Raw genomic sequence first — 13,260 nt, forward strand, 5'->3', positions numbered from 1 at the left:
GATGTCACTACATACAACATGACGCGAAACGCATTTCAACACTTTTTTGTTGAAAATTTTTAAATATTTTTTTTGAAAATTTTATTCCAATTCAATTTATATTTAATGAATTCTTGTCAGCAATAAACGCGCAAACCCCTATTGAACGGAAGGTTACACATTGGAATCTACCTCAAAGGGTTGGTCCTGCAGGAATCCGTAGAAGTTGTCGTAGAAAGAGTAGCTGTTGTCCACTTCTTCTTCACTCTCGGTCTTAGGGATCGGCTCCCTCGTTGGAGGAGCTGGACAAAAAAACGAGAACGTGGTTAAACGAGAGATAAAGTTCATGAAAGCGCCGAAGTGAAATTTGACTTTGCGTATTGAGCCCTTTGAATCGGTAAGCTATTGCTGCGAGGCATAATGTATAACCGAGTATTGTTCATCCAACAGCTTTATAATAAACAAAGACAGACATTCTCAATTGCAAGATATGCCAGTATCCTGATGAAGGCGTCTTGTATAGGACGTCGAAACGTCGGTTGTTTATTATAAAACTGCTGGATGAGCAATACTCGGTTCTTCAAAACGGTCTTTAAACAACTAAATACTTTTTTGACAAGTTGAGTTTGCACATTGTTTTTTTGACCACCCTAGGAAAAGGTCCGTAAGCTCAATTTTCTACTCACTTTTCGTAAATGTTGATTGCCAAATATTTGTTCCCCATGATTAAATAGTGTTGGGTTGATGTTAGCAACCTTTGATAGGAATCCGATGTAAGAAGTCTTATGGACCTTAATTCAGTCCCCCTGAATTGGGCATCACACAAACACAGTATAATGTTATGCCCCGTGAGTTTGATATGGCGTTGGATCAAAAATAGCCTTTGCTAAGGTATTTCCTTATGCGCAAAGATTAGGGCACCGATTTTTAAGAAATAGATAAGGCTTAACAAAGGAATATAGTGTTACTATAAAGCTACATTGTTGTACAGTTTTCTGCCACTTTTTAGTATAGAATTCCAATATAAAGCACAGCAATGCAACTAGTGTTGAACTGCCAAGCAGTAAGATAAATGGAACACGTTGTGTACGTTTTTCTACTAAGATCATTTTACAATTGTCAGACGCTAAGCACCGCATTCAGTTTGATCTCGTACTACAGTGCTTCTTAAGTGCGTCATCATTTGGTTCGACCAATCAGAGAACGTTTACCAGACACTCGAATTAACAAGTCGTATCTTCGGATGATTTATGCGTAATGAGCAGACAGTTCAAGTTCTTCCCCTTAAGGACACTTATGTTAATTTGTTATTGGTTGAATTTCCTTTATTTACCTTAATCTTGTAATTTATTGAAAAGCATGTTTGTCAGACAGTTTTAAATCGAACCAAGAGGACAACCTTCTATATTGCGTCACATCACGAATGTCACAAAAGGATATTTTTGCAATAATCGTATTTCCTATGTTTTTGACACAATTTTCGGGCCAAAACAAATTAAATCTTTTAATCCAAACAAAGTGACAAACCTCTTTATAACGTCACACGTGTCGCTTATTACATCACCTACAAACAATCGTCGCAGTCAGGCTTATTATCCTTGCTATGCCCTTTTCTCGGTATTAATTGAAAGGTATGAAAGCGAAACACTTTCAAATCCAAACAAAATCACAAATCCCAATTATTTCGTCACAAACTCACGTTTGTCGCAGAATGTCTCGTCCCTGGTTTCGAGCGTCTTTCCCAGCTCGCACCCGGCCGCATCCATTCGACAACGATTGATGTAGATCACCCCGTCCGAACCGCAAACCGGGGGGCCGTCGTATCCGCACTCATGCGTGCAATGGCACTCGTCGTAGTCGTTTGCGCAGCCATGCGTGCAATCGTCGACCGCTTCTATGACGACACAAAAACGTTTGTTTAATTATTTGAATCGTAGCACGAAAAAAGTTGTGACATTTAACGGTAAACGCCATGACCAAGAATGTGTTGTTTTTTCAGGCAAGGTAAATATTTTTTGAGAACCTGAAACAGCGGTTGTTTTACTTTGCTTGTCTTACTATTATTTGTTCTAACAGGTTGTTTTTGTTATTCAGTGGTTTAAAAATCTTTACGGGTCAAAGGACCAACTTTGCATAGTTATATTGAATTTTTCTTACTCTGGCATTATAAAGCACGGTTGTACAAAACGAAGAAATGAAAATACGAAGTGCCAGTAAACACCTGATTTACCATCGCCGCTTTCTGTGTGTTAAGGTTTTTCTGAGTAAAAATCTACATCACTTTTAGTCCTTTTATGCCGCCTATAAAATTCCCAATTTCTACTATTAAAATAAATATTTACATGTTTCTACTTTACTTACCCTGAGCCTGTACATTAGCTTGGCAACTTGTAACGTTTTCACACAATCCCTCCATCATTGCGGCTGAGGGCGAGTAGAGGTACTCGGCTGTGAACTCTGTGGGACAAAATTGTCGAATCAAGCAGCTGTGGGTTCCCAGGTTAAAATTATGTATGTTGGCTGATTTTAAGAGTGGCTGTTCTGATAAGTGTGGCAACTTTGTGATAAAATATTAATTCTTTAAAATTATAATAAAGCATTTTTAAGGCTCCACGTAGGCCTACATCATATTTTGTTTAAACTATAAGTTCTGAGCATAGTTTGCGTATTTCGCTTGGAGTTCTTTGTGGAATGAAGTTATTTTTAAGTTTAATGTTATATTTTTGTATCCCAAATATACCCCAAAGTATTAAGTCACACGTGTTTTCGAAAAAGTTTAATTTGCTCTGAAAACGATGTGTTTCAAGTTTTTTATTGTTATAAAAAATGACGACATTTTGTGAAGATCTCACCAGGCTCGTAATAGTCGTAAACGGTCACGACCTGTTGTTTCGCCTTGCCTACGTCATAGTCGCGATGTGCCAGGAACCGAACGCAAGTCTTGCAAGTGCTCGGGATTTCATCGAAATAGAAGAGAACCGTTTTACCCTTGACCTCGTAGCGTTTCAGGTTCACTGAGTTTTCCCGCAGAGCCTGGAAGGAAATTGTTGCAAGCATATCCGGTTAAGCCTTGGAACTAGCGACTGGTATAAGTAGGGGTTTAAATTAGTTTTACGCGATTCGTTTATGATGTATGTTATCTATGTTGAGCTTGCTTGGTTGGTTCTGGGCTAATAGTTTGAAGCTGTGGTTGGACGTCAATTGAATGCTAAATTCCATAACGAAGCGAGTAACGTGGCGGATATTCTAGTAAAAATTTTAACCATTTGAATGGCTTTACTAAAAGTTGGTACATCTGGGATAAATGTAACCAAAGGATTGCGTTACAAAACTCACTAATTTAATTTGGTAAATAATTGATTCTGAAGTAGAAAACTGGTAATTGCATTTTATAATTTCATATTGTTAAGTTGCTGATTATGATTAGGTTAAGTTTCCCAAATCATTCATTTAAAACACATTTGACTAGGTTTCAAGTTTAAGACAAGATTTTGAAAAATATGTTCTTTTGCATATATGTGACATGAAGTCCGTTTCGTATTTGTTGTATACAATGAAGTCAGGATAAATTGTACAATTTCGACAAGTACTCTTATTGTAAAAGCTAAAACACCGATCTAACTTATAGTTTACCCGCTCAATGCTCTCCATATCAGGACTGAGTCCTGACAGTAAGTCGAACTCCATAACAGCCATATTAGACGATCCACGGTGTGCCCATCTTACACAACACTCCATCTCGAATGCAACGTCCATGCGACGACTCACGATAATTCCACCCCCTGAGAATATAGAGAACACTGTTTAAATCTCAGTTATCAGACTTTGTTTTCTCTTCGTGATAAATGAAAGAGAAAGCACACAAGTTGAATACAAAGCGAACCTGTTATGCAACTTTTACACACTTTTAGGTGAATATTGTTACCACAAAAATAACGATTCTTAAGTTTAGTAGACCGAAAGCCATCGCAGACGCACCGAATCTGTCGATCAATGATGCAGGCAGAGCAGGCTAGAAAAACAACTAGCCTGCAGTGAGGTTCGAACTCAAGACCTTCGGACATACCGGGACCGTCGCTCTGCTAACTGAGCTATTATAAGCTCAGAGAGGAGCGAGTCGAGAAACAATCATTCGCCAATTCTTGCTTGCAGCTTCATACGGGCTATGTGTGTGCGTATCTCTCATTGGCTTTTTAATTTTGTAACAATGTAGACAATTTAATACATTATTTTGAACCATAACCTTAATTTCAACTTATTTTAATAAGGTTTTAACAGTTTACAGGAGTGTCTTGTAATTTTTAGCACAATGTTTTAGGTCGTTGTACTAAAACAGTTGATCAGCAGAAAACTGAATGACGTCACTCACCCATTGCGTGGTTGTCACGTGGCATCGGTCGATGACGTACTTTAATGTCGAAGGCGGGCCGCGTGTCGGGTTCGGGAATGTTGTAAGTGACGTCAATCTGCGTCATAATACGATTTAGGTAAGGGTACGAAATTGCTTGGATTTCTTCTTCTACGTCATGTAGTATTAAGCAGAAATGGAAATAAAGTATAAAAAGGGTAACAGCCTGAACATAAAAACAGACGTTATGCTCTTGGCTTGCTACAAACACTTGCTGAAAGACTACTAGAGGCTATTCATAACGCTAATTGTTTTCTTATCGTATTGTTACGCGTTTTTCTTTGCATTTTTTCCTTTTTTTGCGTTTATGTACAACAAGTAATCGGAAGTACAATACCAAGGGTTAAAACAATCAGAGAGTTCCGGAACCAAGATAGATCATATAAATGATAAAAAACGGTCATCTAAGGTACCCGTGGTACAAAAGTAAATATGTCAACCATTATGTTGGATGATGAAATATGCTGTTGCTACCAGGCATAGTATATTCTGAAAATAAGTTCTTCTGGTATTTATTTGTTTACCAACGTTTCGGCTACCTATCCAGGATGCCTCCATCGGGGAATATAACAAAACCACGGTATCTTGGATTGGTAGCCGAAACGTCGGTAAACAAATACTCACCGGAAAAACTTATTTTCAGTATAAGTCGGTCGATTGATTGCGGGACTTAACACGGTAAATCACCTGTAAAAGTGCACAGCCATCCCCAGTCGCCTCCACAAACATAGTGGTTGGCAAAGAAGGCACCCCGGCACTTTGAAGTACTTCGCTGTTGTCGTTGGTCAACTGGAACTGACGCTCGTAGTCGAGGTTGAGCGAAGCCAGGTTGATGTCCAGGTTCACTCCCCCGATGTAAGAATATATCGCGTATTCCGACAACGATTGGAGCGCGACGCACGTGTCCTGCGCGGGAAACTCAAATTTAAATTGCTAAATCAGAAAACTATATGGCTGATGCTTTTTTCTGTAACTGGTTTAACCCATTGGAGGGTCGGTGATTTTAAATTAGTGATTTTTAATCTAGTTGGCCTATTTGGATTACATGATCCAATCAACGAAATTAAAAAGTGAAATAACTGTGTTTAATGTGGAAAAACATTGTTCGATTTACTACACTCCGTACAGGAAGAATAGGAACAATAAGCTTAATGGAAAAAATGTAGAAATCTTAAATACTTTAAAATGTCTGGGTGTTTTACCTGCGTGGATGAGAAACCTCCGATTGAGTTTCGCTTTTGCGAAAGCCATTTCACGATGGGGAGAGCAGCAGTGACGTTGTTCTGGTGTGTGTACGCCAGAAGGGCGTATGACGTCATCTCGATTTCTGCCGAAGCGACTGTGGCAAAAATGAAGCAAACGTTTTAAATATCAAATAGCCTCACAAAGTAGGCACTAATAGTACATGAACAAATATTAGTTCAAATGAAGTAATTTAAGCTATGTGCCCTATGTCTTAAATGATTCGTTTTACTTAAAATGGTTTCTCGTTGATTCAATGGACATGAACCTATTTTTTCACCTGTTTGCTTAATGGAGTCACCCAACGTGAAAGCAGCATCGCCAGTAGTATGACTGTCCCTCAGACTCCAGTGGGTCAAGCCGTTGCGTGATCTGGCCATCCTGGTCAACCTGAACAGGGCGTCCTGTGCAAGGTCGCTGTGCAGAAGGGTCAGGGCGTAAGCCGTCAGCGCCGCCGTGTAGGGGTCAGTGTCCCGGTGAACCCCCGATTCTAGGAACTCCTTTGCCTTCATCACTGCTATTTCTTCGTCCTGTTGAAATATTGGTCGGTTTTTAAACTTACTGTGGATGAGCACACCCTAGTGTGGTCGTGTGGGAATCACAAGTTAGTTGGCTGTAGATATTGGAAATTGGGCTGCTAACGTTAAAGACCTGAAATATCGACAGCTCTAACTATCCATTTACTTACAGAAGCTGTTTACAAATGCTTTCATATTCAATGCTTATGATACTCAGGACAACACTGTTTCCTCTTATACAACTATCGCCCAACGTAATGTATTTTTCGTTATTTTAACGCCAGAAGAAAAAACCAACAAAATAAATAGCTCAAACGTATATCATAAAAACTCATTTTCCGTATATATTAGGCTTTAACTCGTACATTTTGCTCACAGAAGTTAGGGACGTTGTTTACAAGTAACATAAATTGCTACATTTACCATTGAAAAAGCAATTCTACAGGAGTAGCCGTACGTATTTTGGAAAACTCTAAACGCTCTATCCAACACAGACCGAATCGACCATCGAACAACAACTGACTCACATCGCGTTCCAATCCCGCTTCGAGCAGCGCTATTGTGACGTAAGCGGTGAGCGCGACGTTGCTGTCCACCCCGGCCTGGATGTCCTTATTCCAGATCTTTCCAACAGGAGGGAAAGCCCCGTTCCGCTGCTGCCAGCTGATGATCCACTCCTTGGCGTCGTGCAACTCGTCTGGGTCGATGTAGACGAACTCGCGCGCTTGCGCAAACGATTTCAGCACAAACGATGTTAGCCTGTTAAAGGTAAAGGTGTCATATGTAACGTTACGTAAGTATAAAGGTTGCCCGTGGGTAGAACGGACCAAACGAAATACTACGTAAGTTATTCAAGTTTGAATTGGGTTAACCTGTGGCTGGAACGAAACGGAACGAAATGTTACGTTACGCAAGTTCTTACGGAGTTTTCCATTGGTGGAACGGAACGAAACGAAATGCTACTTAAGTAACGTAAGTTTGAAAGATATTAACCTGTGGGGAAACGTAACGAAGCGGAACGTTACGTTACACAAGTTTGAACGAGGGTTAACTGGGGTAGAACAGAACGCAAAGTTAAATTTTTATTAATTTTTTTTTTCGCAAGTTAAATTTTTATAGGGATGACTCAAAAAGTTGTCAAATCGTGACGTCATAACATAATTAATCTTAAAAAGACGTTTTGTTGTCTAACGAACTTGTGGTAAAATATGGAACCTAAATACAGATTAATCGCGCGAAGCGCGAAAAAATGAGTTTATTACGTTTAGATTTGGCAAAACTTTTAATTAAATCGAAATGGGCTTAGGGACATAAAATAATCGCATATTGTTATAAACACAAGTATTTATGTAAGAAATGGATTTTATTATTAATGCGGCGCAAAAGGAAGTAGCACTTTTGATATTAACGGATTTACTTCAAAGGGACTAAAATACAATAAAGACAGATAGAAGAAGTTCGCGTAAAGCGCTAAAAAATAGCGTTTGCATTGAAATTTGTCAAAAAATAATATTTTTAGGGGGCTTGCTCTAATGCTCTTAGCCAATCTATTGAGCACCAATGGTAGACGAATGTCTGGCTGGCCTATAACATAAAAACCCCGTCTAATTTAACACCTGTTTCAAAGTTCCAAATTAAGCATTTGTTTTCTATACTGGCATTAGTTTTAAATTTCGTGCAAGTTTTTAATACATTGCCAAAAATTTAAAACAAATAAAAAATATATGTCCAAAATTTTTAATACGGTTTCCGTTTGTCCGCAACCCACTTGTTAGCCTTCCACTGTTTAACGGTAAAGAAGCGCTGATCTAGTGTAAAAGACAAATTTTACGCACTTGCCGAGTTAAAATAGTTAAAAAGTATTTGTACTGGACTCGTGTCTATAGTTTGTCTAAAGAGGCCGCGGGCCGGATAAATTACATTGGCAAGCCGATCCGGTCCGCGGGCCGTAGGTTGCCTACCCCTGTCATACACTGATTTATTTGTGCATCAACCAATCAATGAAATCAAGTTTTTTGAGCGCACATAAGGAATCTGTTCACTGAGAATGTAGCGAAAGAGCTTAGCTAACTGATTTAATTACACTCCCTAAAGTCGTAAAAAATTCTAATCTGCATTTAGCATATCAACCATTAACGCATGCCAGCACGGTCACGGCCGCCAACACATGCTTATTAAAATACGTGTTAACGGCCGCACAATTATTCATCGACGGCCGCAGGTTGGACACCGTTGATTTACAATATACTGGAAAACGACTTGGCAGCTGGCGTGCCATTTTAAAAGGTAGATTACGTAGGTCATTCCAACACAATAACTTAAAAGCAGCCTAACAATTAAAATGTTTCGCTACATACCACATGCTGCCGGAAGAATCTTTGTTACCGAACGGACTGTAAGAATCATCCACCCTTTTGTACGTTAGCTGACGTTGGTAACCTATAAAGCAGCGGGATTGAGATAAATTATTATCAACAAGGTCAAACTTAGAGAGTATGATTTCTTTATAAATTTGTCTAAATCATGTCAAACATAGGCAGCAAATATATGCAGCAGCTGCTTTTCATATGCCTATAGAACACAACAAAAAATGTCTTAAAGAAAAATAGTTAGTACAGTTGTCTCTAAAAATCTGTATATTTTTGGAATTTTACATTGCATTTCACACTGAATATTGTATTTCATGTTTTAAAATTGTACTCTGTTAAAAAAGGAATAGTTCAATTTTATTCTAAACGTTACCTGTTTGCAAATAATGCGTCGCCTCCGCTCTAACTTCATTCGTGATCTGCTTGGTGGCCACTAGATAGCGCAATACGTAAATGTTGGGGGCGAAATTTGCAAGGTTCTGCTCCCCACAACCGAAGGGGAGACGCAGAAGGTTATTCAGGTTGCTCAGGGTTGGTCCCATGACGTCACCTGCAATAAACACTTTATTGCACACACCTTTTTTTCTACACGCAGGACAATAAACTGCAAATTTGATTAAAATTTACACATAACATAATAAGTTGATTTATCACCTGTGAAATATTAATGTTGCACTGAATATGTGATAAAGGAAATCAATAAATTTAGACCTTAATTCCTGATTAGTAATAGCAGAATATCTAGAAAAGCTGGCAATTCAGGTCAAACATTTTTTATACATGTTAATATATATATATATAGGCCCTATATATTTCGCCAGCAAAGGCATCGTCAGTATATCTTATTCAAATACAATCTATAGAATCTATTCTTTTTGAATAAGATACTAATATACTGACGATGCCTTTGGTAGCGAAATACATATAAATATTTTATTTTAACAACCTTAAAAAGTGTCTGAGTATTAGTTTTAGTAAATTCAAATAATTGCAAATTTTCCAGTTTCCTCCCCTATTCGCAACTCGCTTCTTTGTTTACTTCATTTTGAGAAACAACTGAGGAGAAACGTCTGCTATCCTTTCAAAGGTCAAAATATAGAAGTTTAACTTACCGATCATTGAAGCCACTGCCCTTTCGGATCCACTAACAGTACCGGCGGGTAAGATGAGTTGAAAGATTTCCGAGAAGGAACCGCCAGAATCTGAAAACAAGTTGTTTTAAATTTGACAACGCGAAAGAATCGAATATAGTTATTCTTTTGATGTGGGTTTTCTGATGGGAAAATAACAGAAAAAATATAAAGGGATCAATGTACACTTTCATTATTTCGTTAGCTTTATCAACTTTGACCGATAAGATTATAGCGAATAACTTTTCGTTAAACATCAACAATGTTGTTTGATTTTACAAAGCACAGTGTGTTAAGGTTTTATGTGTAGAATGCTAAGATTTGAGAAAACGGTTCGACCAATGGTTCTTCAGCTGTGTGCCTCGTGTGCCAAGTAACTTAGTGTTATTTTGGAAACTAACCTTTTGGGCTTCTGTATTGCGATGAGGCATGCAAGCAAGCATTTGAGACTTGAATGCACACTTTTTACAAGAGACCCAATAACATTAAGGCATTTTCATCTAATGCCTTGTATTGTAAGCGATTATATCAAATGAATGTGTTAAATTTTAAAACGAGTGTCGAGAATGTTTTTTAATTTGTTTTGAAAAAGTTTGAGCTGAAAAAGGTTGAGAACCATTGTTTTATACACACGTAACTAATGGTTGATCAAACTTATTTATTTCTTCTGAACCACATTGCGTTGTTTCTAACCTTCTTTCTTCCAGAGTCGAAATTCCCCTGTAGCACCCTCACTCGTTGCGAACCCCACATATTCCGGGGGTGCACCGGGGTCGTCCTGGGGTTCACGCCACTGCATAAATCGCGATTCCGGACTCTCTAATCTCCCTGTTCCAACCTGTGGAGTAAATACAACTCTATTGTTAAACCTATAAAATTAAAGCTTTTTTTATTTTTTTTTAAATTATAAAGTTAGTATTGTCAGCTGTGATGTACTTGAACAAATCGTTATAGTGTCAACAAAAATAGAAATGTCTGTATATTCGACGAATAGAAGACAGTGTTTTCTAACCAAAAGGATATTGTTTTCAACCGATATGTTAATTTACATAAGATGCAACCACTAAAATAATATTAAAAAGGGTTTTGTTCATACAGCGGTAGGATTAAATGTAAAAAAAAGTAATTGCACATAGTTGTTTGCTTTTCAAAATGTTTAATCTGAAAACAAAAATTTAAAAGAGTATAGAAAAACTCTGGCAACGCATAAATAAATCACAATAAAAAACTTTAATGAAAGTAAAAAAAAACAAAAAATACACTGACAGTCTGACACACATTCATCAAAAGGCAATCAACAGCACTTAAACAACACCAACGTTTACCTGGATGTTTCCGCCAGTCCACGTGATCCAGAAATGGCGGAATTCTTCGGCTGAAAGGATCTGATTGGTTGCCGCTGTCACGAGGTGTTGCGACTTGCGAGCAATCCACGACCGTGTATTCTCAGCTCCACCCAAAACGACCTCGTACGAAGCACCAGTTGCCCCCTCCTCAGCAGTTAGAAGCAAGTGGACGTTTTTTTCAGCTGGGAAAGAGACGAGGTTAGGATAAAAACGTAAAGCGTTTTAAGTTTTTAAACATCATATTTAAAAAATGGCTAATTATTAGTGAACTGAATAACGCATTTTAAGCTTTTTTCTGGCGGGATTTTGATTTTGTAAATGGGCAAACAGTAATGCTGTCTCGTCAAGGTAATCGCAAAATTATACATTGAAGTCGAGTTATTAGTAAAACAAGTAATGAGTTACAAGTATCATGTTTTAGGGACACATAAAATCATTGGTTGTTCAAGTCTCCTTTAAGCGCAGAATAATACCATGTATGTAAGATAACAACTAGAAGTTTGCATGCCGAAATAGATTTTTGTCTTTTCTAAATTTTGAGTGTGTAAAACGTTTTTTTTTTCAACCTTAAATAAAATATTGTTAGACGTAATAAGAATATCAAAGCCCATACAGAAGTAGGTATCATTTTGGACGTTTCGAATAACTCTTTATTCATTTTCAACATGTTGAAAAAATTCTTATTACGTCTTACTACAACCTCCAACCATTATGCTCCAAAATATTGTTAAATTTTTTACAAAAAAAAAGGAAATTGAAAGTAGTATTTTCCAACCTAAACCTTTAACAAAATCAATGAACTGTGTAATGTTTTTTAAAGTTACTTTACGTTATCACTAGGGCGGTATGGTGATTAGGGATGTTCGATGCCAAATGGTATTATCGGGCAGCAACATCTTAGCAAGAACAAAACAAAAAAAAAACATTTTTAAACTACTAAGAAGACGCTTTCTTTATAAAGGTGCATACAATATGAAAATATCATTTTTCTGTTTAAAATGTTAGGGAACAAGTTAATCAAGATAGAAGTAAGTTACGCTGGGATACCTTTTGCTAGGAACTGAAACCCGGTCATGTTGCTTGGCAACCGTACAAACTGGAAGGTGTATGAGGAAGGAGTGGTGATGTTGATCCTCTCGTTGGGACAGAAGTAGACGCTGTGGGTGTACTCACGCTTGATACCCTCCGGCTATAGGAAATGCAAATACAGTGCAAATCACATTTTAACGTAATGCAACGATACCATCTTGCTTATAATATTGCTTGTTGAAGTAAGCAACATCCAAATAAAATGCGAGTTAATAGTTTTCTTTCACGCAAAGGTAAACTGTCGTTTAAGGCCAAAATGAAAACAAGACACTCTTGCACGATGGTTCACAAGAACAAATCGGACAACTGTATCTCACATTTGCAAACATTACTTTTTTAATTCAATAAACGACTGTGCGTACACATGAAGCAGCAATATACATGTTAAACATTATGTTTACATTTGATTAACCAACCTCAACGAGGACTGATCTTGTGATTAGATCAGTTGCTGCTGTTGACTTTCTTCCACTAGCGTTGGGACAACACGAAGACACTCCGTATACAGCAGTAGCAGATGCTGTAAAAACAATCACACAGCTTAAAATAATATATAGTTTTAAGTCAACAGGAAGTTGTGGGAAGTCAGGTATTATCTCAAGCCGTTCAAAAACATGAATAATACATTTATCGTTGCTAAGTGCGTGAATGATGCTGCTATGATTGCTTTTTAAACGTGAAATGTTTCTTGAAAAAGGGCAATATCGTCACATTATCGCATCGCTACTCACCAGTTACGTTCATGTTGCCAAGGTATTTGAACTCCAAAATCACTTCGGTGGTCCTCGTCTGTTTCGGTTGAATGCACATGTGACGCGTCATCCGGTTGCTATGGCGACGATTAAAATGGACGCCGGGCGGGATGATGACGCTAAGTTCCACCTGTGACGCAATAATGTGTAATGTTTAGATTATAATTTAGGGCAATTTGATTTCTTTTTTATGTCTATGAGAATAACTATTTTGTAATTATAATTTCATTCAGTTAATTCTTTACTTGGCTAAACTTTGTGCCGCGCCCAATAAACAAAACTTGCCTGTAAGCTCAAGTCTGTAAAGTAAAACGACTATACGCCCTCTTAAGATAGGCGCCCACTTAGTTTAACATATCAATGTTATTTTATAACAAGCAAAAGTTGTTTTATGGAACGTAAGAAAACTTGATAAAAATTGAACGAT

General features: G+C 37.7%; 1 protein-coding gene across 1 annotated transcript in view; it reads right to left on the reverse strand.

Moving 5' to 3' along the window:
* LOC146162591 (C3 and PZP-like alpha-2-macroglobulin domain-containing protein 8) overlaps positions 1-13,260 on the reverse strand; it is a 32,328-nt gene that overhangs the window by 3,440 nt on the left and 15,628 nt on the right. The window contains exons 18-35 of the mRNA XM_083384679.1: positions 12,813-12,963; positions 12,498-12,601; positions 12,040-12,181; positions 10,972-11,174; positions 10,340-10,484; positions 9,629-9,718; positions 8,890-9,066; positions 8,505-8,586; positions 6,675-6,906; positions 5,910-6,159; positions 5,590-5,726; positions 5,075-5,293; positions 4,349-4,445; positions 3,613-3,761; positions 2,832-3,012; positions 2,341-2,436; positions 1,679-1,873; positions 172-281 (exon numbers count right to left, since the gene is read on the reverse strand). Of these exons, the coding sequence (XP_083240805.1) occupies positions 172-281; positions 1,679-1,873; positions 2,341-2,436; positions 2,832-3,012; positions 3,613-3,761; positions 4,349-4,445; positions 5,075-5,293; positions 5,590-5,726; positions 5,910-6,159; positions 6,675-6,906; positions 8,505-8,586; positions 8,890-9,066; positions 9,629-9,718; positions 10,340-10,484; positions 10,972-11,174; positions 12,040-12,181; positions 12,498-12,601; positions 12,813-12,963 (2,760 nt within the window). The remainder of the gene's footprint in view (positions 1-171; positions 282-1,678; positions 1,874-2,340; positions 2,437-2,831; positions 3,013-3,612; positions 3,762-4,348; positions 4,446-5,074; positions 5,294-5,589; positions 5,727-5,909; positions 6,160-6,674; positions 6,907-8,504; positions 8,587-8,889; positions 9,067-9,628; positions 9,719-10,339; positions 10,485-10,971; positions 11,175-12,039; positions 12,182-12,497; positions 12,602-12,812; positions 12,964-13,260) is intronic.

This window comes from Ascidiella aspersa, chromosome 3 (genome assembly GCF_963924565.1).
Source record: "Ascidiella aspersa chromosome 3, kaAscAspe10.2, whole genome shotgun sequence".
In the NCBI taxonomy this organism is placed as follows: Eukaryota; Metazoa; Chordata; class Ascidiacea; order Phlebobranchia; family Ascidiidae; genus Ascidiella; species Ascidiella aspersa.